At 48.5% G+C, this 26,993-nt stretch overlaps 1 protein-coding gene across 1 annotated transcript in view; it reads right to left on the bottom strand.

The window, feature by feature from the left end:
• ift172 (intraflagellar transport 172) overlaps positions 1-26,993 on the bottom strand; it is a 211,697-nt gene that overhangs the window by 106,989 nt on the left and 77,715 nt on the right. The window contains exons 19-25 of the mRNA XM_072499027.1: positions 25,780-25,864; positions 19,238-19,330; positions 10,164-10,241; positions 8,651-8,899; positions 6,889-6,967; positions 5,925-6,045; positions 4,596-4,740 (exon numbers count right to left, since the gene is read on the bottom strand). Coding sequence (XP_072355128.1) covers positions 4,596-4,740; positions 5,925-6,045; positions 6,889-6,967; positions 8,651-8,899; positions 10,164-10,241; positions 19,238-19,330; positions 25,780-25,864 — 850 coding nt within the window. The remainder of the gene's footprint in view (positions 1-4,595; positions 4,741-5,924; positions 6,046-6,888; positions 6,968-8,650; positions 8,900-10,163; positions 10,242-19,237; positions 19,331-25,779; positions 25,865-26,993) is intronic.

Below are 26,993 nucleotides of genomic sequence, written 5' to 3'. Positions count from 1 at the left end.
CTCTCACCTCACCCCCGTTCACTAACTGACTTTAGTTAGCTCGCGCGGGTGGCTCCCCCCGCCAAGGCCTCTCGCTCCCTTCCACGCAGTCCCAGAGAAAGAAACACCAAAACAAACCCAACAATCCAACCCCTACAATTCACTAACATAACATTTAACCGTCGCAACACAGAACGCCATTAACTTGAACTCTGTAACAATGCAAAGAGAAGTAAATTTCAATACAAATCAGTAAAAAGAAAGTTGTAACATTTGTACATTTTCCAGCCGCTCAAACACAGTCTCTCTTCCAGTTCCGCTCTTCACGTCTGTCCCAAGCCTTCTGCCCTCATGAACGCCTCAGCCGCCTCCGCTGTCTCAAAATAAAAGTCTTTGGCGTTGTATGTTACTCTCAACTTCGCCGGGTACACCACACCAAATTGCACCCCCTTCTTGTACAAAGCCGCCTTCACTCGCCCAAACGCCGCTCGTTTTTTTGCCAACTCCGCCATCAAGTCCTGGTAGATCCGAACCGCAGTACCATCCCACAGCACCTCATGCTCCTGCTTCGCCCAGCTTAATACCTTCTCCTTCATGCAAAACTTATGGAAGCAGATAATTACTGCCCTTGGCGGCTCGTTCACTTTGGGCTTCGGCCTTAATGACCGATGAGCTCGGTCTAGCTCGTACAGGGTGGGGCTCTCACCCTCCCCAATCAGCTCCGCCAACTTCTTAGCGAAGTATTGCGTTGGCCTTGGGCGCTCTGTCCCTTCGGGCAAGCCCACAATTCTCAAATTTTGCCGCCTTGAGTGGTTTTCCAAGTCTTCCAGCTTTGCTCGGAGTCCTCTGTTAACCTCCCCCACCCTCCGCAGCTCGTTCCCCATCGAGGTGACCTGGTCGCTGTGTCATGTCACGGCCTCCTCCACCTCCTTCATCTTCTCGTCCTGCTCTCTCACCTCGGCTGATGCCTTTGCCACCTCAACCCTCATCGGGCCGATTGCCTCCTCCGCCAATGACCTCAACACGACCGCCGTCTCTTTCCTCAAGGCCTCCATGTGCCTCACAAACTGTTTTTCCAGCTCCACCGCCATCACCTCGGTCATCTTCTCCACCGTAAGTAGTACGGCCCCGCCTTGCAGAGCTTAAAGCATTTATAAGTAGGTATATACCGTACAGACTTTTTACAAAAAGTTAAATGTCCAATTATTTCTTCGGTTCAGTTAATGAAGCTGGGTCACAAAACGTATCTTGTCAAATACAATCATATAATTTCCACCCTGCAAATGATTAATACAGTCTTCTTCAATAAGAACTTCTGCTATTATGCATGTTGGTCATATCATTAAAAACCAAGCACAATGAGCTGCAATAAAATGGCCCTCTCAGTTGTTCAGCCTTTCCCATAACATATATATGAATAAACCCAATCTTTATGGGATGCGTGAAAATCGTGCATGAAGCATGAAATTATGCTTCACCGCCACAGAATTTCGACAGTGCAGAAGGAGGCCATTTGGCCCATTGAGGCTGCACCGATCCTCTGAAAGAGCACTCTACCTAGGCCCACTCCTTTGCCCTATCTCCATAACCGCACCTAATCTTTGGACACTAAGGGGCAATTTAGCATGGCCAATCCATCTAACCTGTTCGTTTTTGGACGTGGGAAGAAACCGGAGCACCCGGAGGAAACCCACAGACACAGGGAGAAAATGCAAACTCCACACAGACAGTTACCCAAGGCTGGAATTGAACTTGGGTCCCTGGTGCTGTGAGGCAGAGTGATACACTGTGCCACCATGCCGCCCTTTAAAATAATATTCCAGGTTTATTGAACTTTGCATGACCTTGGCAGGATATGAACACCAATCCTGAAGGCTCTGGATCACTAAACCCAGTGACATTACCACTCGGCTGCCATGTTAAGAACCACCTGGAACAAATTAAGTGACAGATCAGTTGATACCCAAAACCTACATTTCCTCTCCCTTTGAAAACCCTAACCATTTTTTATGAGGAGGAGCCAAGTCAAACACAGCACCCTGTCTGAAATGAGGCAAGGAATGTAGCCCAATCATCAACCAAAGAAACGTGCAACTTACAAAACCGTCCAAACCCGCGACCTCCAAGTTGACCAAGTACAGCAGATGCATGGGAGAGTCACCATTTGCACATTCCCACCCCAAGCCACACACCATCCTGACTTGCTAATATCACCATTCCTTCACTGTCACTGGGTCAAAATGCTGGAACTTCCTCCCTTACAGCACTGTCGGTGAACCCTCAACACATGGACTGCAGCAGTTCAAAAAGGAAGCTGACCAACATCTTTTCAAGAGTAATGCGGGATGGGTAACAAATGCTGGCCGAGCCAGTGATGCCCACATTTTGTTTTAGAATTATAAACTTAAGTAACATCCACTCAAAAGCACAAACCAGAAAACTTCAATTCACAAAGGTACTTGTCTAAAAATATTGTTCACAAATTAAGAGATAACCTCACTTGCATTATAAATGTGGAATCAAGTAGCTCCTGGCAAGGACCCTCTACGTATCTCATGAATTTAGGATTATTTTCAGATTCACAGATTTCCTCCAAATTACCCTGAGGATGGGGGTTGCAGGATATAGGTTTGTGCTTTTTCATGAAAATGAACATAAACTTAATTTCAGCATTGACATGGTTTATGTTGCCATGTCACTCCTTCACAATGAAATATTTTTAATGAAAGCAGTGCCCCTTAAAACTATGTAAATTCTCCACGAAAGGCAGTGTTTACTGGGATTGCATGTCTCACTGAATGGTATTCCAAAGTGAGTGCATTTAGAATATTGCCAACTGTACAGAGTTGCTGCTGTTGAGCTGGTGCATAATACCCTACCAGTTTTTTTGGGTTTTTTTTGTATGTTTGTGTGTGCTCTCCTCTTCATATTATTCTCTGTACATAACGGTAAATATACTTTGATCAAAAACCCAATAAAAAACATTTATTTTTAAAAAGTGAATGCATTTAGAAAATCAGTGTGATCAAGGTCAACATGGTGATAAAGGTCAACATGGTTTTATGAAAGGAGAATAATGTTTTACGATTTTATTTATGTTTTTTTACAGTTTTTTGATGATGCAACTAGTACGGTAGATAATAGGCAACCAGTGGATGTAGTATATTTCAATTCCCAAAAGACTTCAATAAGGTGCCATTACAAAAGATATTATAAGATAGGGGTTCATGGAGTTGGCAGTCATATATTCACATATATAGGGGATTGGTTAACATACAGTGGAGCTTAGGGATAAATATAAGATTTTCAAGTTGGCAGGTTGTGATGAGTGGAATGTTGCAAGGATCTTTCTGAGTCCTAGTTATGTACAATCTATTTGTTTTTAGTTATGTACAATCTATGCCGATGAAAGCTGGGAGAAGCTGCTCCCGGGATCTACCTGGCTTGCCACTTCTCGTGAGATCCAACACAATCTCGTGAGACATTGTGCTGTAAATCCTGCCCATTGTGGGCGGGATCATTTTTGGCAAATCTGCGCATTAGAGCGAGACAGTTAGCCTCACTCTAATGTGCAGATTTTTACAGATGCACCCATATAAAGCATCCTAGCTGGCTGCATCATAGCTTGGTATGGCAACTGCTCGTCACAAGACTACAGTCTGAACACAGCCCAGTCCATCACGCGAACCCGCCTCACGTCCACTGACAGTCTGCACCTCCCGCTGGCTTGGGAAAGTGGGCAGCATAATCAAAGACTCTACCATCTGAGTTATTCTCTCTTCCAACCTCTTTCATCAGGCAGAAGATACACCAGTCTGAAAACATGCACTAACAGATTCAAAAACAGCTTCTTCCCTGCTGTTATCAGACTCCTGAATGACCCCTTATGGACTGAACTGATCTCTCCATGCATCTTCTCTACTGAGTCGTACTACATTCTACCCTTCACCCGATGTCTGTCTATATATTTACATTGTATATTTATCATATGTCCTACGTTTTTCACATATGGAAAATCTGCCTGGTCTGTACGCAGAACAATACATTTCATATCCCTCGATATGCGTGACAATAAATTTAATATACCAGATCAAAGGTCGTCATAATAGATGCATATAATAGGTTTGGTATCTATCTGATTGTTGAGCACTGAGTAGAGAGATTTTGATTGGATTATGATGGCCATGTGAACATCATTTAGTCCACATAAAATAATCACTTATGTAAAATCAAGCCCAGAGAAAAATATGAAGGATCTATGACTCTCAACCCTCTCAAATAATCTCATGGTCCAATGCTGTATTACCAACCTTGTAGCAGCCACACATTTTTGACTCTCTCCGTTTCAAGTCCAGACTGACTACTTCTCAGTCACCTTCCTGCTGCACACTACAAACTCAACCAATGCTTCCACAATCAGTCTACACCAGAATTTCAATTCTCATCATGAACAGCACACAGAAATCAATTTAACCTTGTTTAAAATTAACTTGTGAATTAAATTTTAGTGTAGGTATGCATTCACTAAAGAAGCAACAGCTTACAAACTCAAGCCTGCCATATAGGACAACCATTTATACATACTAATTGAAGACTGTTTACAGTGACTTTCTGACCTCGTATTCTTGGATTGAAGCATAGTGCTGAGCTATCTTATGATAGTATTTGTAAGATGTTTTGTCATCTTGAAGCTCTAAAATATGGACTGCTTTTTTCCACTGCCGAGCTCCAATACTTGCTTCAATCGCTTTTGTAGAACATCTGATAAACAAATTGAAAAGTTTGTACAAGTATAATTTACATGGTATATCGCTATACAATTTATGAGTTGTTATTGCAGACAACTTCCAACCTTTGAAATACATGGGCATTTAGTGCCACCGAGGGGGTAATTTTATCCCACAAGATTGGGAAAGAAACATTTTATAAAATCTCAAACACACATCTGACTCCATCACGAACTTGCCCACACATGGTTTAAATGAAGGCAGGAAGATGGGCAGGCAACCCGCTTCCAGGATAGTCATTTATATATTTTAATGAGGCTGCATGCTTCTGACTTTATCTCAGGAAATCTGAAAGGCAGATGAGGACAGGTGAAGAAATGAGTGTTTTTCCAGAACTAACTGTGGAACTAAAGGAACAGGAGTTCTGCCCCACCCCCCAACCCAGGCCCCAAGCTAACTTGCTTCTATCCCACCATCAGATCTGCCCAGCTTCTCTGATTCCACTTGGCCACTATCAAACCCATGGCTTTGATCACCACCAAAATCCTCAGCACTGCCCTTGATTTCTCTTTAACCCTCCAAACTATGCCGTATTCCCTACTCTCATGATTGTTATCCCAAGAAGCCAAAAACCTCTGTTCCTCTGGTGTGTTCCCTCTTGACAAACAAATAAACCTATCAATTAGGCTGACTTCTGAGTAGTGAAACTGTCAAAACAAAAACACACAAAGGTGCATTGTGGAGTCAGAACTTCCCAGCGTTCTGTGGAACCTGGACTTCTGAGTTTTTAAAAGATTTGTTCATGGGACCTGCCAGCATTTACTGCCTATCCCCAATTGCTCGAGGGGGCAGTCAACCACATTACTGTGGGTCTGGGGTCACATGTCGGCCAGACCAGGTAAGGACGGCAAATTTTCTTCCCTAAAGGACATTAGTGATCCAGATGGGTTTTTACCACAATTGACAATGGTTTCATGGTCATTATTAGACTTTTAATTCCAGATATTTTATTGAGTTTAAATTCTATCACCTTCCATGGTGGGATTCAAACCCGGATCCCATATACCAGTCCAGCAACAATACCTCTCTGCCACCGCCTCCCCTTGTGTGTTTCCAACACACAATTTCCCTTCCCCTCTTGTGAATACTATCCCAATAAATATTGAGTCCTGAATACCTGGAGAAAGTATTCTTTTAGATTCATGCAGTTCAACCTACCCAGCCTCAATGTAATGATTAATTGCAGTATCCAGCTGTTTCTGTTGTACCAAGTAATCTCCCCAGGTTTCCTCTAACTTCACAACCTCTGATGGAAAAACAGTTCTCGACAACTCCACCGCTGTAATCAGATTGATAAAACCTTTAAGTAGAGCAACAGCACAATTTGGTAATTTTACAAAAATTTTCACAACGCCTGAGGGCTATTCGTAGGCCTGTTCGAGGCCAACAGCGACGAGGGAAAGAGGGGGAGATGGGGAGAGCAGGCAAGAACGCATGCAACGAGGAGGAGCAAAGGGGGGAGGAGATGAGGAGGGAACCCAACGGAGTCACAGAGAAAAACATGGGGACAAAGGGAGGACGAGGCAGGTAGCCCCGCCCCCCCTCCCCAAAAAGGATAACAACAACAAAAAAAACACAGAAAAGGCAGAGCTCAATAGTATGACACCCAGGACAGAAGAGGGGACTACCAACAGGGTGGCGGGGGGAATGTATGTTTAAAAGTATGTAAATAAGAAACTATACAACATGTAAATATCAGGTGCACTCTTCATTAAATTGTTATTCTGTAAAAATTGAAAAATGGCAATAAAATATTTTTTTTTTTTTTTAAATTTTAACCAAAATTATCATAAAATGAACCGTTAAAAAGTAATTTCCACCTTAACAAATAGTAATTAGTTTGGGTAAAAATGAAAATACAAATGCTTACAGGATGACTGAGAATAGAGGGATATGGGGCAGGATGGCAGGAGGATGATGGTGTGAAGTATAAACACCTGTACAAACCAGCTGGACCCAATGTTTTCTTTTTCTACCCTGTGAAGGCTGCAATTTTATGTAAGGTAATATCAGACCATTCCTTTTCCTGGCTAATATCACAATCTAATTTGTCCAACTACTTTAGAACAGTGGCTCTTTATGCACCATAAGTATTGATCCAAGTATTAGGAGAACTATATACCTTTCCTAAAGGCATTGCCTTTGCGGTAGCAATCCAATGCTCTTTGGTAATTTCCGATTTTTTCATAGAGATCGCCAGCCTAGAGGAAAAAGGTAAATAATAATAATAATCGTCTTTATTGTCACAAGTAGGCTTACATTAACACCGCAATGATGTTACTGTGAAAATCCCCTAGTCGCCACATTCCGGCACCTGTTCGGGTACACGGAGGGAGAGTTCAGAATATCCAAATTACGCAACAGCACGTCTTTGTGGGAGGACTTGTGGGAGGAAACCGGAGCACCCGGAGGAAACCCACGCAGACCTGGGGAGAACGTACAGACTCCCCACAGAAAGTGACCCAGCCGGGAATCGAACCTGGGACCCTGGCGCTGTGAAGCAACAGTGCTAACCACTATGCTACTGTGCTGCCCTAATCATGAATGCACTCGCCCTCTGGTATGCAACTGGTGTTATATCTTGGTTCATCACTATAATCCTCAACATAATACTGGATTAGATCAAACCAGTTGCTTTCATTTCAATACTATACTTATGGCCTGCATTCACCACTTAATTGAGTTCCAGTCATAATTTGGTCTGTGTTTTGTTTTCAGGCTCACCTCTCCTCCAGCTATAATTTTAAGCAAACATATAACTCATATGTTACACACCTTTCTGAATGTCAGTCTTAGTAGTGAGACTAAGTTGTCCCTTTCCTTATTCATTTTCCAAAAACGATAATGAGGAAACACAAGAAGGGTTTCTTCAATACCAGTAAAAGTGCCCTAGTAAAATAGAAAGACAGTTTCTCCTCTTCCGGTGAGAAAGCATCCGGTTTCCGCTTGACAATATGATATTGTAAGCTACAAAAGATAGGTGGCTCATTCTAATTTCTTTCCTTCCATTTTAGTTTTAAAATATTTTAATTAAAAGAACATCTTTTGTGAATAAATATTCAGTCAATCTAGCACTCCAATACTCAACTGAACTGCTGCAACCAACATTAGATTCATGAATAGGAACATAATGATTTAAAGCAGTGCACGGCCCAAAAAGCAGGAAGGATATTTGAGATTCCAATTTTGATTTGTCTCCTTCCCCAACCTTCCAATACTACCAGATTTCCCACTGTATAATAAAAATTCCAGTGAGCCCAGAACCCCTTTCCTCAGATTTTCCCCATCATTCCAAGAACGTGAGACCCAGTGCTTACAAACTCCTATATTCCGAGGGCTACTCCTTCGCTGCCACAACAAGATCGCATCCCCAATTCTGGTAAATACTAGGATCCCAAAGGCAGTGATCACATATTCCACAAACTGCCCAAGTGCTCTGAGCCTTCTCCTCTACTGTTCCCAGAAATACCACCCTTGTACTCTGGAACTCTGGATTCCCTTAGCATTTCGATTCAATGGGGTTCCCTTTCCAATGCGCCCATATTTCAGAGCCACCCAAGTGTACCTAGGTCAGTGCTCTTGCTGACATTTTCTAAAGCCTCAAACTTACCATGAGCAGATCTGTTATTACCGAACTATAAAAACTACAAATATAGTTTCATTGTGTAGTTTCAAATTCCATGAATTATGCAGCTGACAAAGAGTGTCAAACAAGTATTAAATGTGAAATCTGAGCTATTATATAAATATTTTTACTGTCTGTAACCAGAGAATTACTGAAAATAAGTCTTAACAGATTTTGCAGGTCAATTCCTAAATTTTCATGGCATACATGTTAATTAACAGCTATATAACTATTCTTAATAGTTATTCTTAATACCCACCCTTTCATAAAAATCCCCTTTAATTAGTGCTGCAGCAATTCGATTGATAATATCACTGTTTGTCATAAGTTCACTCCTACTCAAGACTAAACGGGCAGCTTTTGCAGGAAGGCCAGCTTTCAGGTAGAGATTAACAGCTCCAGCATAATCTTCATCATTTTCTTTCACTTCTCCTGCCTTTTCATCTTGATTTGTCTCCATCAGCCACTTATAATAAGTCCGTCTAAGATTGTCCAATTCAGGGTGACCCTAAAGGAAGAGTCAAAACAGTTGTAAATACCACACAAGGTTGCTCTGAGCAAGATCTAAAGATGAAGAGATATGACTAGTTCTCCTTAGCATGAAAAATATTAGTACAAAAGAACGTACAACTTTTTTTTATTTGCAGGTGTTATATTGCTATACAAGGATTCAAAGATTATAAAGGATAAACTTGCAATGCACATTATCATATACTTATGTATAAATTACTGCAATTTCCCTTGAAGCTCTTTCAATTTGTCACAGATGCCTCTTGAAAGGATGGGATAATTCAAACCTTCATTCTATTGTTTATTTAAATATTTTTCAAAATTAAAACTCATTTGAAAGGAAAATTGCACCTAGCAGAAATACTGCTCATTTTAAACAGTTAATAATAATAATATCCATGGCTTTCAGTATTTAAAACAAGACTTTTACAATTGGGAATAAGTTGGTATTTTATTTTCTCTGGTACTTCAATCCAACGGATCAATTTCTCTTTCTGCTTTTACATTGCTTAATATTATATGTCAGCACAAAATGATTGCTTTTTCTGTTAAACTTACATACTTCATGAGTTTTAATTTGTTACACAGAGACGCTAGGTCCCTCAATTTTTTGTAAAATGCCTGTCATTTTCCAGTAAAATACACACGTTGCATTTCATTTTATAATTTAGAAACTTGGAATCCAATTTGTGTACAAGATCCCACAAACATCAACAAGATAAATCACCCGATTTTGTTTCAAAGTGAAAGATGATTGAAGGAAAAATATTGGCCAGGGCATCAGGAAAACTCGTCTGCTCTCTCTCGCCTGCATAGTGCCATAGGGTTGTTTATGTCCACCCAAAAGGGCTGGCGAAGTGCTAGTGCAATGCCTCATCTGAAAGACACCACCTCTGACAATGCAGCATAAAATGTTGATTTAATGATGATCATGTTTTCACATTTAGCAGGAATGATGAAGTGCAAGCAATTCAAAACAACTTTTTTCTTCACCGAGGTTCTGATGAAAAGTCAGCCCTGAAACATTAACTGTTTCTCTCTCCACAGATGCGGCCTGACCTGCTCAGTATTTCTAACATTTTCTCTTTTATTTCAAAATGCCAACATTTGCAATATTTGGCTTTTGCTTTTCTGCATCATCTTGTCCATATTCTTTTGTGGATACATTTTCATTCATTACTCACCGAGCAATTTAATACCTAACCTGAACTATTGTAAATATCAGTATTTCACCATGCTGGTCAATCTGCAGAACAAATTACCTTGGCTTCAGCGACCATAATACATTCATCCCACATGTGTAGCTCCTGATACATATCCATGGCTTTATCAACAGCATTCTAGAAAAGATTGATAACTGATCAAACAATATTCTAAAGACGAGTAGCAACGTGCTGACAAAATCATTGCATGAATTCTAATGCTTTCTGTAGACAATTCTGGGTGTATAAATATAGAAAAAGAACTTATGCTTGATATTATATTTTTAAAAGTTTATCTAATAAACATACAGTGCATACAATATAGGTTTTAAAATTAAAACAGCAGGTTCATAGAATCCCTGCAGTGCAGGAGACCACCATTCGGCCCATCAAGTTTGCACCGACCCGAGGTACTCCCGGCCCGGGGGGGGGGGGGGGGGGAGGGGACAGGTACTCCCGGCCCGGGGGGGGGGGGGGGGGGGGACAGGTACTCCCGGCCCGGGGGGGGGGGGGGACAGGTACTCCCGGCCCAGGGGGGGGGGGGGGGGTGGGGACAGGTACTCCCGGCCCGGGGGTGGGGGGGGGGACAGGTACTCCCGGCCCCGGGGGGGGGGGACAGGTACTCCCGGCCCGGGGGGGGGGGGGACGGGACAGGTACTCCCGGCCCGGGGGGGGGGGGGACGGGACAGGTACTCCCGGGGGGGGGGGGGGGGGGACAGACAGGTACTCCCGGCCCGGGGGGGGACGGGACAGGTACTCCCGGCCCGGGGGGGGGGGGGGGGGGGGGACAGGTACTCCCGGCCCGGGGGGGGGGGGGGAACAGGTACTCCCGGCCCGGGGGGGGGGGGGGGGGGGGGGACAGGTACTCCCGGCCCGGGGGCGGGGGGGACAGGTACTCCCGGCCCGGGGGGGGGGGGGGGGACGGGACAGGTACTCCCGGCCCGGGGGGGGGGGGGGACGGACAGGTACTCCCGGCCCGGGGGGGGGGGGGGGGGGGGGGACAGGTACTCCCGGCCCGGGGGGGGGGGGGGGGGGGACAGACAGGTACTCCCGGCCCGGGGGGGGGGGGGGGACAGACAGGTACTCCCGGCCCGGGGGGGGGGGGGGGGGGGGGGGGACAGGTACTCCCGGCCCGGGGGGGGGGGGGGGGGGGGGACAGACAGGTACTCCCGGCCCGGGGGGGGGGGGGGGACAGACAGGTACTCCCGGCCCGGGGGGGGGGGGGGGGGGGGGGGGACAGGTACTCCCGGCCCGGGGGGGGGGGGGGACAGGTACTCCCGGCCCGGGGGGGGGGGGACAGGTACTCCCGGCCCGGGGGGGGGGGGGGGGGACAGGTACTCCCGGCCCGGGGGGGGGGGGGGGGGGGGGGGGGAGACAGGTACTCCCGGCCCGGGGGGGGGGGGGGACGGGACAGGTACTCCCGGCCCGGGGGGGGGGGGGAGACGGACAGGTACTCCCGGCCCGGTGGGGGGGGGGACAGGTACTCCCGGCCCGGGGGGGGGGGGGGGGGGGGGGGGAGGACAGGTACTCCCGGCCCGGGGGGGGGGGGGGGACGGGACAGGTACTCCCGGCCCGGGGGGGGGGGGGAGACGGACAGGTACTCCCGGCCCGGTGGGGGGGGGGGGGGGGGGGGACAGGTACTCCCGGCCCGGGGGGGGGGGGGGACAGGTACTCCCGGCCCGGGGGGGGGGGGACAGGTACTCCCGGCCCGGGGGGGGGGGGGGGGGACAGGTACTCCCGGCCCGGGGGGGGGGGGGGGGGGGGGGGGGAGACAGGTACTCCCGGCCCGGGGGGGGGGGGGGGACGGGACAGGTACTCCCGGCCCGGGGGGGGGGGGGAGACGGACAGGTACTCCCGGCCCGGTGGGGGGGGGGACAGGTACTCCCGGCCCGGGGGGGGGGGGGGGGGGGGGGGGAGACAGGTACTCCCGGCCCGGGGGGGGGGGGGGACGGGACAGGTACTCCCGGCCCGGGGGGGGGGGGGAGACGGACAGGTACTCCCGGCCCGGTGGGGGGGGGGGGGGGGGGGGGACAGGTACTCCCGGCCCGGGGGGGGGGGGGGGGGGGGGGACAGACAGGTACTCCCGGCCCGGGGGGGGGGGGGGGGGGACAGACAGGTACTCCCGGCCCGGGGGGGGGGGGGGGGGGGGGGACAGGTACTCCCGGCCCGGGGGGGGGGGGGGGGGACAGGTACTCCCGGCCCGGGGGGGGGGGGGGACAGGTACTCCCGGCCCGGGGGGGGGGGGACAGGTACTCCCGGCCCGGGGGGGGGGGGGGGACAGGTACTCCCGGCCCGGGGGGGACGGGGACAGGTACTCCCGGCCCGGGGGGGGGGGGACAGGTACTCCCGGCCCGGGGGGGGGGGGGGGACAGGTACTCCCGGCCCGGGGGGGGGGGGGGACAGGTACTCCCGGCCCGGGGGGGGGGAGACAGGTACTCCCGGCCCGGGGGGGGGGGGGACAGGTACTCCCGGCCCGGGGGGGGGGAGACAGGTACTCCCGGCCCGGGGGGGGGGGGGGGGGGGCACCTGGGGGGGGGGGGGGAGATGGGGGACACCTGGGGGGGAGATGGGGGACACCTGGGGGGGGGGGGGGAGATGGGGACACCTGGGGGGGGGGGGGGGAGATGGGGGACACCTGGGGGGGGGGGGAGATGGGGGACACCTGGGGGGGGGGGGGAGATGGGGGACACCTGGGGGGGGGGGGGGGAGATGGGGGACACCTGGGGGGGGGGGAGATGGGGGACACCTGGGGGGGGGGGGGGGGAGATGGGGACACCTGGGGGGGGGGGGGAGATGGGGGACACCCAGGGGGGGGGAGGGAGACAGGTACTCCCGGCCCGGGGGGGGGAGATGGGGGACACCCGGGGGGGGGGGGGGGGAGGAGATGGGGGCACCCGGGGGGGGGGGGGGAGATGGGGGACGCCCGGGGGGGGGGGGGGGGAGATGGGGACACCCGGGGGGGGGGGGGGAGATGGGGGACACCTGGGGGGGGGGGGGGGGGGATGGGGGACACCTGGGGGGGGGAGATGGGGGACACCCGGGGGGGGGGGGGGGGAGATGGGGGACACCCGGGGGGGGGGGGGGGGGAGATGGGGGACACCCGGGGGGGGGGGGGGGGGAGAAAAAAAAAAAAAAAAAAAAAAAAAAAAAAAAAAAAAAGTTTGCACCGACCCTCTGAAAAAACACTCTACATCGGCCCACTCCCCCGAAACCTCACCTAACCTTTTGTCCCCGCCGCACCTCCACATCATGGCTACCATCGACACCACAAACTGCCAGCTCAAGAGAGGATCTCCAAGAAGATCGCGCATTTAGACACGGACATGAAGTTTCTACAAAGATGCAAGAAAGGAGACAAGATCCCGAAAGGACTACAGATCACAAACCCATTCAAATCGACTTCCAACACAGACTACGCTGAGAGACTCTGCCGTTGCATCTCTCTCACACTCCTCAATCACCTCGTACACCAGCTCTACAGCACACGCCACAACCTGGAAACCAAGATAGAGTCCATTTTCTCAACTTGCGCTCAGGACGCAGCAGACCAGCTGCAGGAAAACGGTACTATACCACCTATATGCACACCAAGAACAGGAAGCTTGAGAAACTCGGCATCACCATCAGCAGCAACCAAGCCTCCCCTGGTACCACAGTAGAAAACAATACAGGGAAATCTATTGTCAACTTGTCAGACTACACCCTTCAACCAGGCAAAATCGAAGTGCTCAGCAGAGAGCTCAATTTCTGCACCACCACCAAAACGGACCCCATCAGTCTCGCGGCAGACACGGAGGAATTCATCAGGCGAATGAGGCGCTGGGAGTTCTTCCACAGACTCCAAGAAGCCGACAGCGAACCCAAAGAGACAACCAACGAACTGGAACTGCAGACCAAGCGATCTGCGGTGCAGCAGCCGAAGGGGAAAGAGTTGAAATGGACCCCTCCGGAAGGCCTCTGCCCTAGACTCGACATGTATGCTCAAGCCATCATAAGTTGCGTCAATGCCAGATTAATCAGTCGCATTCACAAGACAGCCCCGAACATCACCCAAGCACAACGCAATGCCATCCGCGCTCTCAAGACCAACCACAACATCATCATCAAACCAGCAGACAAAGGAGGGGCCAACGTCATCCTGAACAGAACGGACTACTGCAAAGAAGTATACCGACAACTCAACAACCTGGAACACTACAGACAGTTACCCGCAGATCTGACCAAAGAACACATCCGCCAACTTAACAGACTGATTAAGACCTTGGATCCAGACCTTCAGAGCACCCTATATGCTCTCATCCCACGTACTCCCCGCGTTGGAGATCTCTACTGCCTCTCGAAAATACACAAGGCCAACACACTAGGCCGTCCTATCGTATCAGGCAATGGGGCCCTGTGTGAGAACCTCTCTGGCTACATCAAGGGCATCTTGAAACCCATTGTACAAAGAACGCCCAGCTTCTGTCGCAATACGACGGACTTCTTACAGAAACTCAGCAGCCATGGACCAGTTGAACCAGGAAAAATGATGTGGGCATTGCTGCAACAGCCTCAGTACTCAACACCAACAACTGCCAATCTCCAGATGCAATTCCACAACTCATCCGCTTCATCCTGAATCACAACGTCTTCACCGTCGACAACAAGTTCTTCATCCAGACACATGGAACAGCCATGGGGACCAAATCCGCACCTCAATATGCAAACATCTTCATGCACAAGTTTGAACAAGACCTCCTCACCGCACAGGACTTTCAACCGACGTTACACACCAGATACATCAATGACATTTTTTTCCTTTGGACTCATGGCGAAGAATCACTGTAACAACTACATGATGACATCAATAAGTTCCATCCCACCATTTGACTCACTATGGACTACTCTCCAGAATCAGTTGCATTCTTAGACAAACTCATCTCCATCAAGCATGGTCACCTCAGCACCTAAGTTTTACCGCAAGCACACGGATGACCTCACGATGCTCCACTTCTCCAGCTTTCGCCCTCAACACGTTAAATAAGCCATCCATATACGCAGGATCTGCTCAGATGAGGAGGAACGTAACAGACATCTGCAGACACTGAAAGATGCCCTCATACGAACGAGATATGGCGCTCGACTCATTGATCGATAGTTCCAATGCGCCACAGCAAAAAATCAAACCAACCTCCTCAGAAGACAAACACGGGGCACAACGGACAGAGTACCCTTCGTCGTCTAGTACTTCCCTGGAGCGGAGAAACTACGATATCTTCTTCGCAGCCTTCAACACGTCATCAATGGAGACGAACATCTTGCCAAAGCCATCCCCACACCCCTACTACTTGTCTGCATACAACGCACAACCTCAAACAGACCATTGTTTGCAACAAACTACCCAGCTTTCAGGAGAACAGCGACCACAACACCACACAACCCTGCCATGGCAACCTCTGCAAGACGTGCCAGATCATTAACATGGGGACCATCCTTACACGCGAGAACAGAGATGGGACAACAACAGCAGCTTACAGCCAATGCTGATTCAACGGTTAATTGCCGAACTGATCTACTCCTATCTCTAACCTGCCACATTAAAACTCCTAAATACCACCTCTATACATCAGGCTCATGATAGTGCTTTGCACGAAGGAACTGCCAGTCTGACAAACTCACATATATTGCTACTCAACCTTTCAGGCTCAGTAGCTAGAATGAAATAACAATGAAGACAAAGTAAAAAGCTGTGATTTTTTTTCATGCCAGCCACAAGAGGCATTATGTATTAACCTTTTCTCAAGTGACACCTAGCCCTTTCTACCACTCTTATGAGGGACTCCCTCAGTATTCAAGTGTGGACAATGGAAGGTTGTAGATGGTCATGAGGATCTTTTGTGTTTGTCATGATATTCAAACACACACATCATGATGGACACACTAACAGGCAAATCAGAGTACACAACACCACAACCAATCACAGACAAGAACACCAACCACATAAAAAGCACGAGCACGACACCTGGTGGTCAGTAGGTCTGGGGAGAAGGGAACAAGAAAGAGCTGTTGAAACACCACAAGCAGGGAGCCCCCCACGTGCAGAGTGCAAAGACCAAACTGTAAATAGTGAGTTTAAATAAAGAAGCGTTGTACCATATGCAACTGTGTTGGCTCATCTGTGTGTCAGAACACCCAACACCACATGGTACAGGAGTGGATCGATACCTGCCTACTAACCTGCCATTCTGGACATGGACCACACCGGCAAACCGCAGCCGATGCAAGTCACGGGGAACCTAGGCACCAACTGGAAGCTCTACAGGCAGCGATTTGACCTGTACATCCGTGCCACCGAAAAACAGAATGTCTCGGATGACTCGAAGATTGCAATGCTCCTCTTCTACGCAGGCCCGCACGCAACCGATGTCTTTAACTCACTGGTGTTCGAAGAAGGCGAAAACCAGGCCAAATATGACACGGTCATCCTCAAACTGGACCAGCACTTTCAAGTTGAAGTAAATGAAAGTTTTGAAAGATACATCTTTCAGCAACGCCTGCAAGGTAAGGAGGAGCTTTTTCAACCCTTTTTGACGCACCTCCGGATTCTAGCGCAGTCCTGCGGTTACGGCACCACTACAGAGTCCATGATCAGGGACCAGCTTGTTTTTGGCGTTGCCTCTAGTGGCCTATGCCAGCAGCTTCTTAAAATGAAAAGCCTCACCTTAGCGTCTGCTGTGGAAGCCTGTGTCCTCCATGAAAATGCTACCTGCCGTTTTGCCCGATTTCAGGCGTCCGAGTTGGCACGGAGGGGGTCCCCAGCCGTCGAATCGGCAAGCCAGGCCGCCCACGACGTCGAACGCATCCAGGCCGTCGATTACTTCCCGACCCACGGCCCGGACGACAGCGGCCGCTTCCCGCGCTTTTCGCGGTCTCCCGCGCAGGTGCGCGCCAAAAATAACGGCCACAACGAGGGACGCACTGCGCAGGCGCGCCCACCGCAAGATCGCACTGCGCATGCGCAGTGGCGCAACGAACGCCGTGACGTCATGACGTGCAGCAATTGTGGAGGTCTACACTTAAAAGGGCAATGTCCTGCAAAAAACCGACAGTGCCACAGATGTGCCATGATGGGCCACTACGCAGCCCGCTGTCGTGCGGCTCAACCCATGGATCCGGCGCATCCTCGACAACCTCGCACACGAGTCAGGACCGTCCAGCCCACGCATCAAGACTTCCAGTTAAGTGATGCAGATGACCAGGATGCCTTCCGAGTTTCCGTCATTGATGTCAACAAGGTCAATGCCATCAATCCAGCCGATGAGTGGTGTGCCACCCTGACGGTCAACCCGAATTCGTCGCAAACCCATTAGACTGGACTTATAATACAGTTCATATGTTTAACAAGTTGCACAATTTTACATGATAACCTGTTGTTGTTTATCGTTCCAGATGTCGTCTGACTGGACAATTGTTCAAGTTTTTTTTTTTTCTTCTTCTCTCGTTCGCATTTCTGTTATGTTATGGTACAACTGGATTCATGTGACGCACTCGACATCGCCCCATGTACATAGTTCCGTCATAGACACATGCTGCACACGACACACACACACTCTTAGATGCACTCACGTCACGATCATATTTATTACCACGTAGGCACATATCTTTGTAAAAAGGGGGGATGTCATGATATTCAAACACACACATCATGATGGACACACTAACAGGCAAATCAGAGTACACAACACCACAACCAATCACAGACAAGAACACCAACCACATAAAAAGCACGAGCACGACACCTGGTGGTCAGTAGGTCTGGGGAGAAGGGAACAAGAAAGAGCTGTTGAAACACCACAAGCAGGGAGCCCCCCACGTGCAGAGTGCAAAGACCAAACTGTAAATAGTGAGTTTAAATAAAGAAGCGTTGTACCATATGCAACTGTGTTGGCTCATCTGTGTGTCAGAACACCCAACACCACAGTGTTGACCTTCTGGGGTCTAAGCAAGGGTAGGACCAGTTGATGGCTGCAGCATATCAGCTGCTGATGTACTCCGGCTTTCTGATTCCACGTTGGGCTATAGTCAAGAGTGTGACGAAGCAGCAGACATACTGCCATCTTGAGAGGGGGAAACATGTGCCACTCACATGCCACTGCCACTCTCCTGTAGGCTGCAGTCCATCACTCAAACTGATTACAGCAGAGTGGACCGCAGGAGATCAATCTCATGATTAAATACTGTGCACATTGACATTATTAACCACCTCATCCAGGCCTGTTGCAGCATTCATTGGGTACTTTCCGGCCATCAGAGGAGATTAACCTCACCTACTCCAGAAGAACCTCCATTGCTATCAAATAATCAAGGTGTCCTTCCCAGAGATACATTGCTCTCCAGAAACCACTCAGGGGCAACATGGGTTTGTACTAAATTGAGTGACACCACACGTTCAGAGTTGGTGACTCCTTAAATAGGCAGTGGGCTTGCCGGAAATCCCACACTTGAATTGGGAGGGCTGCCCGTTACCACCAGAAACACGCAAGCAGCTCTATAATGCACTGCAAATAAAGTTCACTCATCAAAATGGTGCCGGTCTCAGATTTGTTCTGCCACAGGGCCTGGCAAAAGAAAATTGCCACATTAAAAAATAGGCTTTTCAAAGTTCAATAGCTGAACCCCTCCCTACGATTACATTAAATTACACTTTTTTTTTTAATCATTTAGTTTCATGGTGACCTGTAATATCATAGAATAAAGCCAGTAAACAATATCAAACAGCAATATTTCTGAACAAATGATTAAAACATGCCAGTGTGTGCACAGATTCAATATCTGTTCAACATTCAGGAAGATGCAACAATTCAGAGACATGCATTTCCTTTTAAAAATCTATTATTTAGACCAAATAGTAACCTACAAATCGATGCAATAGAGTAACAATTACCCTCAAAATATTTTAATTAAAGCAGAAATTTTGGTTCTACATGAAAATTAAATATTAGAACAGAGCACAGGCTACAGTGAAGAAAACTATACTAAGCAGCAATAAAATTGTCTTTGTGTACAAGTTTCAGTGTACGTATAAATAAAATTCAGTGGAGCTACATACTATTCTTGCAATGGCTTTAAATTATTTAATAATTTTGTACACATACTTGTTCCAGAAAGTAACTTTCTGCTAATTTGTAGTTTTTTTCCAACATAGCCAATCGTGCACGAACAAGGTAATTGTCTGTGCCATCACCTCCCTAAAAAAAAGATAAAATGAAAATCTGGTGTTTTTATTTTATTGAGAATAATTCAATGGTTGTCTGATATCCAAACAAAACTTACATTAGAACACATTTAAAATAATTGTTTGAGTGGTACATTACAAAACACACAAATAGGGAGCTTGCAAAAATGTATAACTGCATTTTATCTAAACAGTTCAAGTTTCCTTCACAGCTCATTTGGGCAAATACATGCTGGAATTAATCTTCATCTCCCAGCATGCAATTGTGGGTGCAACACACTGAAGGTGCATTTTGAGACAGCATACGCCATTTTCCTGTGGCCCACATTATTACGGACTTTGGCCTCTCTGGTAGTGACCCTTATTAGTTAGAGTAAAGGAACTGAGCAATTCCCACTATTACAGGGGTTTGAAATGGAAGTAGTAATGTTAAGCAGGTCAAACAGAAGGCCCACAGAGATTATCAATAACTTCCCATTTTTATAGGTAACAATATTGTTGGAAAAAGTAGAATCTGTTTGAAGAGGTACACTTCTTCACCCAAAGGGTTGTGAATCTCTGGAATTCCTTGCCCAGTGAAGCAGTTGAGGCTCCTTCTTTAAACGTTTTTAAGAAAAAGATAGATACCTTTCTAAAGAATAAAGGGATTCGGGGATATGGTGTACGGGCCGGAGAGTGGAGCTGAGTCCACAAAGATCAGCCATGATCTCATTGAATGGCGGAGCAGGCTCGAGGGGCCAGATGGCCTACTCCTGTTACTAGTTCTTTTTTTAAAAAAATATTTTTTATTAAGGTTTTTTAACAACACAATTTTTTTCCCCTTACAAACAGTAACCCCCCCCCCGTAACAAAATAACGCAAAATCTCCCTGAGCAAGAACATGGCAAGATGGTATAATTACATAGCTTTATACACTGGCTCTTGGCCGCACGTACCGTTTCCCCCCACCCTCCATGCCATCTCCCGCTCGTCCATCCCCTCGAACAATCTCTCGTCTCCCCTCGTTCCCCCCCCCTCCCCCCAGGGTTGCTGCTGCTGCTGACCGACCTTCTTCTAACGCTCCGCGAGATATTCTAGGAACGGTTGCCACCGCCTGTAAAACCCCTGTGCAGACCCTCTCAAAGCAAACTTAATTCTCTCCAATTTTATGAACCTCGCCATGTCGTTAATCCAGGCCTCCAGGCTAGGGGGCTTCTCCTCCTTCCACATTAGCAAGATCCTTCGTCGGGCTACTAGGGACGCAAAGGCCATAATTCCGGCCTCTTTCGCCTCCTGCACTCCCGGCTCATCCACTACTCCAAATATTGCTAGTCCCCAGCTTGGCTTGACCCGGACTTTCACCACCTGGGATATTACTCCCGCCACACCTCTCCAGAACCCCTCCAATGCCGGGCATGACCAAAACATATGGACATGGTTCGCCGGGCTCCCTGAACATCTTTCACATCTATCCTCTACCCCAAAGAACCTACTCAGCCTCGCCCTCGTCAAATGCGCTCTGTGAACCACCTTAAATTGTATCAGACTGAGCCTGGCACACGAGGAGGAGGTATTAACCCTACCCAGGGCATCAGCCCACAGCCCTTCCTCGATCTCCTCCCCCAGCTCCTCCTGCCATTTACCCTTCAACTCTTCTACTAGCGCTTCCCCCTCTTCTTTCAGCTCTTGGTATATTTCCGACACCTTGTCCTCCCCGACCCATACCCCCGAGATCACCCTATCTTGAACTTCTTGTGCCGGGAGCAACGGAAATTCCCTCACCTGTCACCTCACAGAAGCCCTCACCTGCATATATCTAAATGCATTTCCCGGGGGTAACTCAAATTTCTCCTCCAGTGCCCCTAGGCTCGCAAATGTCCCGTCAATGAACAGGTCCCCCATTCTTCTTATCCCCGCCCGATGCCAGTCTTGGAACCCCCCGTCCATCTTCCCCGGGACAAACCAGTGGTTACCCCTGATCGGGGACCACACCGATGCTCCCATTGCACCCCTGTGCCTTCTCCACTGGCCCCAGATCCTTAGTGTTGCCGCCACCACCGGGCTTGTGGTGTATTTTGTCGGCGAGAGCGGCAGTGGTGCCGTTACCAACGCCCCCAGGCTCGTTCCTTTACAGGACGCCATCTCCATCCTCTCCCATGCCGCCCCCTCTCCTTCCATGACCCACTTGCGGATCATCGCCACGTTTGCTGCCCAGTAGTAACTCCCTAGGTTTGGCAAAGCCAACCCTCCTCGGTCCCTGTTGCGTTCCAAGAACCCTCTCCTAACCCTCGGGTTCTTATTTGCCCACACAAACCCCATAATACTCCTACCTACTCTCTTGAAAAAGCCCTTGGTGATCACGGTGGGGAGGCACTGAAACACGAACAAAAACCTCGGAAGGACCACCATTTTGACCGACTGCACCCTACCCGCCAACGAGAGCGGGAGCATGTCCCATCTTTTAAAATCCTCCTCCATTTACTCCACCACCCTCGTCAAATTCAGTTTATGTAGGGCCCCCCAACTTCTGGCTATCTGGATCCCCAGATACCGAAAACTCCTCTCCGCCCTCTTCAGCGGTAGGTCCCCTATCCCTCTTTCTTGGTCCCCTGCCTGTAATATAAAAAGCTCACTCTTCTGTATATTAAGCTTGTAGCCCGAGAATTCTCCAAACTGCTTCAGAGTCTGCATGACCTCCACCATCCCCTCCATTGGGTCCGCCACGTATAGCAGCAGGTCATCCGCATAAAGCGATACCCGATGCTCCTCTCCCCCGCGGACTATCCCCCTCCATTTCTTAGACTCCCTAAGTGATAGGGCCAAGGGTTCGATCGCCAATGCAAACAACAGGGGGGACAGGGGGCACCCCTGCCTCGTCCCTCGGTACAGCCGAAAGTACTCCGACCTCCGCCGGTTCGTCACTACACTCGCCACCGGGGCGCTGTAAAGGAGCTTAACCCATCTAATAAACCCTCTCCCGAACCCAAACCTGCGCAATACCTCCCAGAGGTACTCCCACTCTACTCGGTCAAAGGCTTTTTCCGCGTCCATAGCTGCCACTATCTCCGCCTCTCCCTCCTCCGATGTCACCATTATCACGTTTAAGAGCCGCCGCACATGGTATTTAACTGCCTGCCCTTTACGAATCCCGTTTGGTCCTCGTGAATCACCCCCGGGGACACAGTTCTCAATCCTAGTGGCCAGTACCTTCGCCAATAGCTTCGTATCCACATTGAGGAGCGAAATCGGCCTGTACGATCCACATTGCAGTGGATCCTTGTCTCGCTTTAGAATCAAGGAGATTGTCGCCTCCGACATTGTCTGGGGCAGGGTTCCCTCCTCTCTTGCCTCGTTGAAGATCCTCACTAGTAGCAGGGCCAGCAGGTCCACATATTTTCTATAGAACTCCACCGGGAACCCGTCCGGCCCCGGGGCCTTCCCCGCCTGCATGCTCCCCAAACCCTTACTCAACTCCTCCAACCCAATTGGTGCCCCCAAACCAACCACCTCCTGCTCCTCCACCCTCGGGAACCCCAGCTGGTCCAGGAATCGCCTCATCCCCCCTTCCCCCCCTGGGGGCTGGGATCTGTACAGCTCTTCATAGAAGGCCTTGAATACCTTATTTATTTTCCTTGCACTTCGAACCGTGGCTCCCCTTCCATCTTTGATTCCCCCTATTTCCCTAGCTGCCGCCCTCTAACAGAGCTGGTGCGCCAGCATCCGACTAGCCTTTTCCCCGTACTCGTAAGTCGCCCCTTGCGCCTTCCTCCACTGTGCCTCCGCCTTGCCCGTCGTCAGCAGGTCAAACTCCGTCTGGAGCCGTCGCCTTTCCCCAAGTAATCTTTCCTCCGGGGCCTCTGCGTATCTCCTGTCCACTCGCAAGATCTCCCCCACTAACCTCTCCCTTTCCATTCCCTCTGTCTTCTCCCTATGAGCCCTGGAGATCAGCTCTCCCCTGATCACCGCCTTCAACGCCTCCCATACCACCCCCACTCGCACCTCCCCGTTGTCGTTGGCCTCTAAGTATCTTTCAATACCCCCCCTCACCTTCCCACACACCACCTCATCAGCCAGCAGTCCCACATCCAGCCGCCACAGCGGGCGTTGGTCCCTCTCCTCTCCCAGCTCCAGTTCCACCCAGTGCGGGGCATGGTCCGAATCGGCTATGGCCAAATACTCCGTCCCCTCCACTCTCGGGTTGAGCGCCCTGCCCAGAACAAAGAAATCTATCCGGGAGTAAGCCTTATGCACGTGGGAGAAAAAAGAAAATTCTCTGGCCTGCGGTCTTGCAAACCTCCATGGGTCCACTCCCCCCATCTGATCCATAAAACCCCTGAGCACCTTGGCCGCCACCGGCCTCCTTCCCGTCCTTGATCTGGAGCGGTCCAGTACTGGGTCCAGCACCGTATTGAAGTCCCCTCCCATTATCAGTGCTCCTACCTCCAGGTCCGGAATGCGCCCCAACATGCACTTCATAAATCCAGCATCATCCCAGTTCGGGGCGTATACATTTACCAACGCCACCCACGTCCCTTGCAACCTACCACTCACCATCACATATCTCCCTCCATTATCCGCTACGATAGTCTTGGCCTCAAATGGCACATGCTTTCCCACCAGAATTGCCACCCCTCTATTTTTTGCGTCCAATCCCGAGTGAAATACCTGCTGTTACTAGTTCTTATGTACAACAGTGACCACATTAATACAGAGGAACGCTTATGTTTTGTGAGGTGTCTTAACAGGCATGGTGTCAGTACCTAACTAATGTCATCAATTATAAGGATCACTGTTGATCACATAACAGCTAATCATTTGGTAAATATGACATCAGAGCTGTAGAACAAAAGTATTGGCAAAATTAAATAAACTCTTCATCTTGTACTCATAAGGAAAGGTTGTAAGAATACCAATGTTTCCCCTAACACTGACTGGTACTCTTACAGTCTGTCCTAGTGAGTGAGTGCAAGGCAAAAAGCTTCGATAACAAAATCTCTATTTTTTCACCGATACTTAAGCTCTGTCCTACCAAAGAACTAGTTATAAAACAATTACTTCAGAAATACTAAAGTCTGAAGATAACAAGCACGCTATAATTTCCATTAAATGCTATTTCAGATGAAATTTAGTATAAATTCCAGCCAGTCGTGTAAACAATGAAGTCACCCAACATGAAACAAGTGGGTGACAGTCAATGCTATAAGCGGGAACATGCTCTGATTTCCCATCTCATTGGAATAATCTGAATAAATCACAACCTCATTGGGAGGAGAAAACGGAGAATAATTATTTATTAAGACAATGAGGAGAAACCTGTCTGTCAATTCAACTCCCTAACCAAATAACACAAAAGGACATAAATGTCAATGCTTTTACTCTCGGAAGGAAGGAGCAAATTTAAAAACAATTCATGGCAAATAAAGTCTGCCATCTGGTGTCATAAACATGAAATTCAATTTTGCAGTTAATCAAGTACTGTACAATAATTCCTATTTAATACAATACATCAAAACAGGAGGAGACTATTCAGCCCTTACTCTTCGAATGAAAAAGTGCTCACTGATGTCCTGAATGGCTGGGCCTAATTGTATGATGTCGCTTCGGTATCAATTCCACCTCCAGAGAAAACAATTTGCCCATTATTCACATGAACATATTTTTACGTAGGTTGAGGCAGTGGTATTGTTACTGGACCTGAAAACCGTGGACCTAGAGTAATACCCTAGGGACCCAGGTTCAAATCCCGCCACTGCAGATGGTGAAATTTGAATTCAATTTAAAAAATTCAAAATCCAATGATGACCACAAAACCATTGTCGATTGTCGTAAAAACCCATCTGATTCACTAATCCCCTTTCGGGAAAGAAATCTGCCATCCTTACCTGGTCTGGTCTACATGTGACTCCAGATCCACAGTAACGTGGTTGACTCAAGGGCCCAGCTGGCCCAACCTGCAATGCCCCCGTCCCATGAATGAATTTTAAATGAAATTTTTTTTCTGGATAACTGTAGACATATGGCCAATGACTATATATGAAATTGATCATGTCAATACTGCACTTTGATTGGAATCGTCTTTAATTTGTTCAAGGTACATTTCCTAGTTGGCAAACTCATTGACTGCATAACAGTAAACCAGGTTTAGCGCAGTGGGCTAGACAGTTGGTTTGTGATGCAGAATAAGGCCAGCAACGTGGGTTCCTGTATCGGCTGAGGTTATTCATGAAGGTCCCGCCTTCTCAACCTTGCCACTCGCCTGAGGTGTGGTGATCCTCAGATTAAACCACCACCAGTCGGCTCATCTGGGACAATGGCAACTTTACCGATTTACCTATAACACATTGTCTCTGTATATTATTTTAAAAAGATAAACATATTTATAGAACTTTTAAAATGAGAAAATAAATTCATTCAGAAAGATGTACATCTATTGATTGATATTTCATTTTTTGTCTGTTGTTAATAATTTTACTTACTACTTACATATTCTTTTGCTGCTTCGTCTGCAATCCGGTTAGTCTCACAAAGAAATTGAGCCTTAGCTACATCCCCAAGAGCAGCAAAGCATCTAAAAGTCAGGAATACAAGTGAAGAGATGAAGGACTCAATTCCATTATTTTTTTTGTTTGCTTTGTGTATTTGGCTAATCTCTAGCATATTCTATTGCTGTTGTGACATTAGGTCAGACATTAGGTGGGTGGCACGGAGGCACAGTGGTTAGCACTGCTGCTTCACAGTGCCAGGGTCCCAGGTTCAATTCCCAGCTTGGGCCCCTGTCTGTGCAGAGTCTGCACGTTCTCCCTGTGTCTGTGTGGGTTTCCTCCGGGAGCTCCATTTTCCTCCCACAAGTCCCGAAAGACGTGCTGTTAGGTAAATTGGACATTGTGAATTCTCCCTCAGTGTACCCGAACAGGCGCCAGAATGTGGCGTTTAGGGGATTTTCACAGTCACTTCATTGCACTGTTAATGTAAGCGTACTTGTGATAATGAAGATAATTAAAATTATTAACCAAGAATTCTGGGCACAGCAAAGGCTATAGGCCCCGGCAGTATCGTGCTGAAGACCTGCACAGCAGATCTAGACACTCCTCACTAAGCTTTTCAGTATAGCTGCAACGTTGGGAGGTTTCACAGCATAGATTATCTTTAATCTGATGTATTTTTCAACATGGCGCACTCCTAAGAAAATCTCTGGCATTCTATGATTTTTAAAAATTTGTTCAGACAATGAGGGCATCATTCCCCATCCATAAATGCCACTGCATTCCATGTGGTGTAGGTACACCCACAGTACTGTTCGGAAGGGAATTCCTAGATTTTGACCCAGTAACATTGAAGAAATGGCAATATAGTTCCAAGTCAGGATGGTGCGTAACTTGAGAGAGGAAATTGCAGATGATGGTGTTCCCATGTCTCTGTTGCCCTTGTCCTTCTAGGTGGTAGAGGTCACGGATTTAGAAGGTGCTGACTAAGGACCCTTGGTGAGTTGCTTCCATTTGGCTTGTAAATGGAACACATTCGTGCCCCCGTGCGTTTGTGGTAGGGGGAGTGAATATTCAAGGTGGCAATTGGGGTGCCAATTAAGCAGGCTGGCCTGCTTTGTCTTGGACGGTGTTGAGTTTTTCAAGTGTTGTTGGAGCTGCAGATAACCAAGCAAATGGAGAGTATTCCCTCACACTCCTGACTTCTGCTTTGTA

The sequence above is a fragment of the Scyliorhinus torazame genome, chromosome 4 (assembly GCF_047496885.1).
Source record: "Scyliorhinus torazame isolate Kashiwa2021f chromosome 4, sScyTor2.1, whole genome shotgun sequence".
In the NCBI taxonomy this organism is placed as follows: Eukaryota; Metazoa; Chordata; class Chondrichthyes; order Carcharhiniformes; family Scyliorhinidae; genus Scyliorhinus; species Scyliorhinus torazame.
Note: the sequence above shows the minus strand (reverse complement) of the source record. Positions and strands in the feature narration are given on the sequence as shown.